This window comes from Monopterus albus, unplaced genomic scaffold (assembly GCF_001952655.1).
Source record: "Monopterus albus unplaced genomic scaffold, M_albus_1.0 scaffold250.1, whole genome shotgun sequence".
Lineage (NCBI taxonomy): Eukaryota > Metazoa > Chordata > Actinopteri > Synbranchiformes > Synbranchidae > Monopterus > Monopterus albus.
The window spans coordinates 1,177,922-1,183,423 of NW_018128130.1; the positions used below are offsets into that span (position 1 = coordinate 1,177,922).

Consider the following 5,502-nt stretch of genomic DNA (forward strand, 5'->3'; position numbering starts at 1 on the left):
CCCCCGGCCTTCGACTGCTGCCCGATCCACTGTGCACCAGCACCTTACGGATTCTCCTGCAGGTGGTGGACCCACGGGAGGAGGTCCCCACGTCCCTTGTTTGGGCTGAGCCCGGCCGGGCCCTGTGAGAGGAGGCTCGGCCACCAGGCACTCGCATTTGAGCCCCGACCCCAGGCCTGGCTCCAGGGTGGGGCCCTGGCTGCGCCATGCCGGGTGGCGTCACGGTCCTTGATTTAAATCTATTCATAAAGGGCTTTTTTTCCCCTTTCCATCCAATTAACGTTTAATCATGGGTATCTCTAGATTAGCTTTGCACCCCTCATAAATCCAAATAGTCTGTAATTATTTCAGAATGATAACACTAGAGAGCCTCTTCCTAAAATGAGGACAGTTCATGAACACACACAACTCCTGCTGCTGCTGTTGTGTCAAAAGTGGATAGCACAGCAAACTGCAACAGTATTAATTCATTTGAATTTCTCCTTAGATTGGTAAACATCACTATATAATGAAAAGAGATGTGTAACACTATAAATAAGGCAGGTAATTGAGAAATCCCATATTTTAACTGGCATAATGTAGAAATTTCAACTTCTCCAGCCTTACAACAATTCTCTCCAATGTTACAGAAACAAGGCATTAACAGACATGTAAGAAAGAAAGAAAGTCACTTTTGGCTTTTCCCATTTAGGGGTCGCCACAGCAAATCATCATCATTCCCCAACACGACCACATACAGTCCCAAAATAGTGAAATTAATTTTAACACCGACAAGGTTCTAGCACCGACAATACATCATGGATTGTTAATTTTCTTGCCAACCAGCAACACATCACAAGCCGCAGACACACTGGCCTCAAGCAGTCAAAACAAACAGGTACAGTGCTCTTGATCATTCACCACCACAGGGTGCTTCACTGGTCGGCTGCTTGTTGGTTAGACCCGGTCAGGTAAAACAGCAAGTCCCTGTACATAAACATTCCCAGACATGCAGTAACCTCAGGCCCTGTATTTCTCTCCACATGCTCTAGTCACAGTACAGCAGCAGGAGGCAAATTACTGTATATCCACAAAACTAGGCACAGTCAAAAAATTCCGCTTTTACAATGGCACCATGGATGTTTTTTTTTTAATTTTTTTATAAGCTTTACTGAAAATACACACAACAAGGCAATATATCATTTTGCCAATATGCTGGGGGCACCAGTAGCTGTCAACCAAGCTCATATGAACATGCAATGGCCTGGAGATAATGACCATTCAAGGAAATCCTCTAACTATCCCCTAATACTTTTTTTTTTTTTTTTTTTTACAAAATAAAGTCTCATGAGCAAGAGTTTGTGAGACATGTATAAACCAAATTGCTTCTGCATAGAAATAAATCATACATTCACTTCATTTTTTGAGCTTTAGGTCTAAGATTATATTTCACCATTATAACATTGTAGATAAGTCAAAAAACAAGGAAAAGTGCCATGGGCTCTTTAAGCTTTAAAGACACTATCAGGGTGCTCCCGTGATGATCTGTTCAAATTAGACATGGTTTTGACTCGATACATCGTCAAATGCCACAATCACAGCCAGACCCTGGTGAAGCCATTGTCCTGGACCCAGCTCTGGACGCAGACTGACAGCTGATTCATCATAAGAGAGAGGCAGATCCTACTCTGTATACGAGAAGCACCTTCTGAGGTTGCAGCCCTGAACGGTGTTGTGGAACTTCGGACCTCCACAGACCTCTGCTCTGGCCCAAACCAAGACTAATTCCCCAGTCGGCCACAAGAACCCTGCTAAAAGCTAAGTGCACCCTGGCAAATCGTAGTTACAACTTAATTAAAATCTCTAACTTATCGAAACTGACAGTTCCTGACTAAAGCCCAGAATTTAGATCTAAAATCTAACGTAATTTTAGACACCATCACAAACAACCCACAATAGACCAGTAATTCCTGGTCTAACCACTGATTCCATCTTTGTTGCAAATGCACCGTTTATTTGCATTTTTCATCTTGATCATTTTCCCTGTTGTACATATTGTAAATACATTTATTTAGCTTAGAACTGGTTATTTGTCATGTCAATGAACTGCAGAATTCCTTGCCTTCAGATGAGACTGAATCATTAAATTCGTCAGAGTGTAGTCCACTATAAAATACTTGGTGCCTTAATCTAATGAGGTGTTAAAAGATAGAAATATTAAATTAATATTAATAAAGTGTAGTCATTTCTGCTACAAGTGTCAATATGATGCTAAAAAATGTGAGGTTTGTCATGACAGTAAGGAACAACAAACGATGAGGTACAGAAAAAATAGAAAATGTCATAATTGCGACAATCAGTCATAACTGGTGAAATGTTCTTTAAAGGAAAATTCCAGATTTGTATTACTTGTGTGTTGTTTTTATTTTTGTTGAGCGTTCTTTCAAATGCCCAGATTGAGGACAGGGAAACCTACCACAATGTCTTCAGGGAAAAGATTGTCACTGAAGGAACCATCATCAAAGTTGACTTCATAGAAAGTCTCTTTGGACAGCTGCACCACATCACATTGGTAGTAGCGGCCATTCTTGTGCTTGCATATCACCTTCTGTCCCACAGTCAGCTCATGCATTGCTGCTTTATTGCGCTGTCAGAGGAGATACAGGAAATCACAGTTTTATGACCTACAAATGTTCACTGGACACTGCTTCAATAATCCCTGCACTTCATTGAAATCCTTCCACTGCACTGTACAGGCAGAAAATAACATGTAAAAAGTACACATCCAGGTCACAGCAAGTCTTTGAAGAAGAAGCTAGCAGATCCTCAGCGGCTCTTTACCTCAATCTGAGTGGGGCCTTTGTGTCGACAGCAAGTAACATGGACCACAAAGGGCCATTCATCCGGCTGCATGAGTACTCCAGCAGCCTGTGCACAGGTAGGGTGGTAGGCAGTGGGACAGCGGCCATGAGAGCACTGCACACAGCAGCCGGAAGCCTTCTTCATCCTCTTCTTACAGTAGTAACATTTCTGTCAGTGTAAAACACAGCAGATTGCATGACTCAACAAAGTCTTTACACTTCATAACTTCACAACTTTGTTGGATATTCCTTCACTACTGAACTGGTGCTCGCAGCATTTCCCCACACAGAGACTACTTGGACGGGCCGCCCAGGTACATTTGGCCACACATTTTTATTATTAGCCTATAATATATTTTTCAGTCTGAGAGAATGATGCCATCCGTGATCAAATGACTAAAAACAATGTTGCCTTGCTCTTGATGAATTAATTGAATTAATTCATTTTGAATATTTCCAGGCTTCAGCCAGTGCTGTTGAAGCAGAGGGTAAAGAAGAGAGAGATGGAGGCGAAGAGGAGAACAGCAGCCAACATGCTGCTGTGAGATAGTCAGCTGGTGTAGCAGGCACTATAGTGTTACAATATTTACTGCCACAAGTAGAATCTAATTCTGTGAGAAACACTATGCTCTGCCCTTCTGGAGCTTGCAATATGGAGCCTACCACTAATTTCCTTATGTGGACAATAAAGTAGATCTTATCTTCCTCTCCAGTCTCACTTCATTTTTGTTCCATGGACTGAGCGCTACTAAATGGACCACAGTGCAGATATACTGTAAATAAGTAGCCAGGGCCTTAATTTGCCTTACATCCATAGAGAACCAGGCCTATATTACAATTACGCTTTTACTTCTACTGATTTCATAATGGTCCTGTTTTTATTTGCTGTTGATGCAAATTCAACACTTTTGTCCATTTCCACATCACTAATTCCATCAATACAACAACAATGTCAGATCATAATGAGTGCTCTTAAAAACTAGAGATAGCTGATGGTGAGGATGAGTTTCAAAGACAATGCAGGTAGTCTGTAATGTACTATGGTAGCTAAAATGAAGCTAACCAAATTCCGATCCTTTCATTACTGCACCCTGCTGTGGTCTGTGCCACTCAGTCTCCTAGCACTGCAGTGTTTCTGTCCATTATGAATGCCTACAGCGCGATCAATTTGTTCATACACATGAAATAGTGTGTGAATGTGAGAAATTATTGGATGCGCACGTGCAAATGAGTCTACGTTCTGACACCTGGATTGGAAAAATCCAATCTCTGATGCTAACAAATCTCTTATGTCTCCTCACTTTCTTATTAGCAAATGTGTATAAAACATTCAGGTGAGCTTTGGATGACAGTTGAATTCTTCTTAAAGAGAAACAGCATAGCAATAAAGACTGGAATAAAAGAGTGAAGATGAATAGTACTTCTGTTAAAGAGACAGTCATGACTGTTATTATGTAATTAGTGTTTGGAAATCTGTTACCCTAATCTACCATGTATAGGCAATGGCTAATTGGCTGACACACTGTCATTATTTGAATACCAGCTTTCAAGTGAGAATTTAATGGATGCTTATCCATAAAAAAGTGTGTCTGTTCTTTGATCTCACCAATTTAAATCTCTGCAAAGGGATTCCACTTAAATCCACAGGACTTCTATCAGTGATGTTGACAAAGCGTGCCTCGAGCACAGCTACTGCACACAGCACATGAACCCACCTGCGAATCACACATACACACAGAGCAGTTCACAACTGACATACATCAAGCAGTACGCTGTCTATTCTGTTCATTTTCTAAATCACCATGTAAGTAATACACATCGTCACACTCAGAATCTCCTATACAGTACATATGATTTTACACTCACTATGTAGTGTTTGTGCTGCTGATCTTTATGTTATGTCGTATTGTGATATAACTGATTCTGAGTACTGTGTATATGGTTTATGGAATTACTTCATCCTCATTCTTTACTGTTATTCTCCAGGAACCTCATTCATCTTTGAAAATATTTAACTATGATCACACTGATACAGTGCCTTGCGAAAGTATTCAGCCCCCTTGAACTTTGCGACCTTTTGCCACATTTCAGGCTTCAAACATAAAGATATAAAACTGTAATTTTTTGTGAAGAATCAACAACAAGTGGGACACAATCATGAAGTGGAACAAAATTTATTGGATATTTCAAACTTTTTTAACAAATAAAAAAACTGAAAAATTGGGCGTGCAAAATTATTCAAATCCACATAAGGGATGACGGCAACATTCATAGATCCTGGAATGCACAATGAGGGGCAATGTTCATTCCTATTACAGAGGCCCACTGAAATTTTTTTGAGGAAAAGCTGTGTTAGACTGCATATTGTTTATAGTAAAGTATTTTTATATACAAATATAAAAATGAAAATGTTTCTGGAGTGGGACTTTAATTAATTATAGAAGTTGTGCAGAAGCTGCCCATAGCTCTACACAGTGATCCATGTGTGTACTGTATGTGTTTCTATGCTGCTCCAAATGAGTCTGTTCTGGTTCAACTTGTCTTATTAAATGAGCTTAAAAATAAAGTGACACCTTAGTTATAAAACACTGAGCAGGCTGTAACACACAAGAGTGTGTATTTTTGTGTGAATGCATGATTGATGGAGGCGGAACCCCAGGTT

General features: G+C 40.3%; 1 protein-coding gene across 3 annotated transcripts in view; it reads right to left on the bottom strand.

Annotated features, from left to right (window-relative positions):
* kdm4aa (lysine (K)-specific demethylase 4A, genome duplicate a) overlaps nt 1–5,502 on the bottom strand; it is a 48,320-nt gene that overhangs the window by 8,628 nt on the left and 34,190 nt on the right. For all 3 annotated transcript variants that reach the window (XM_020620871.1, XM_020620869.1, XM_020620870.1), the window contains exons 17-19: nt 4,447–4,555; nt 2,821–3,009; nt 2,456–2,626 (exon numbers count right to left, since the gene is read on the bottom strand). In XM_020620871.1, coding sequence (XP_020476527.1) covers nt 2,456–2,626; nt 2,821–3,009; nt 4,447–4,555 — 469 coding nt within the window. The remainder of the gene's footprint in view (nt 1–2,455; nt 2,627–2,820; nt 3,010–4,446; nt 4,556–5,502) is intronic.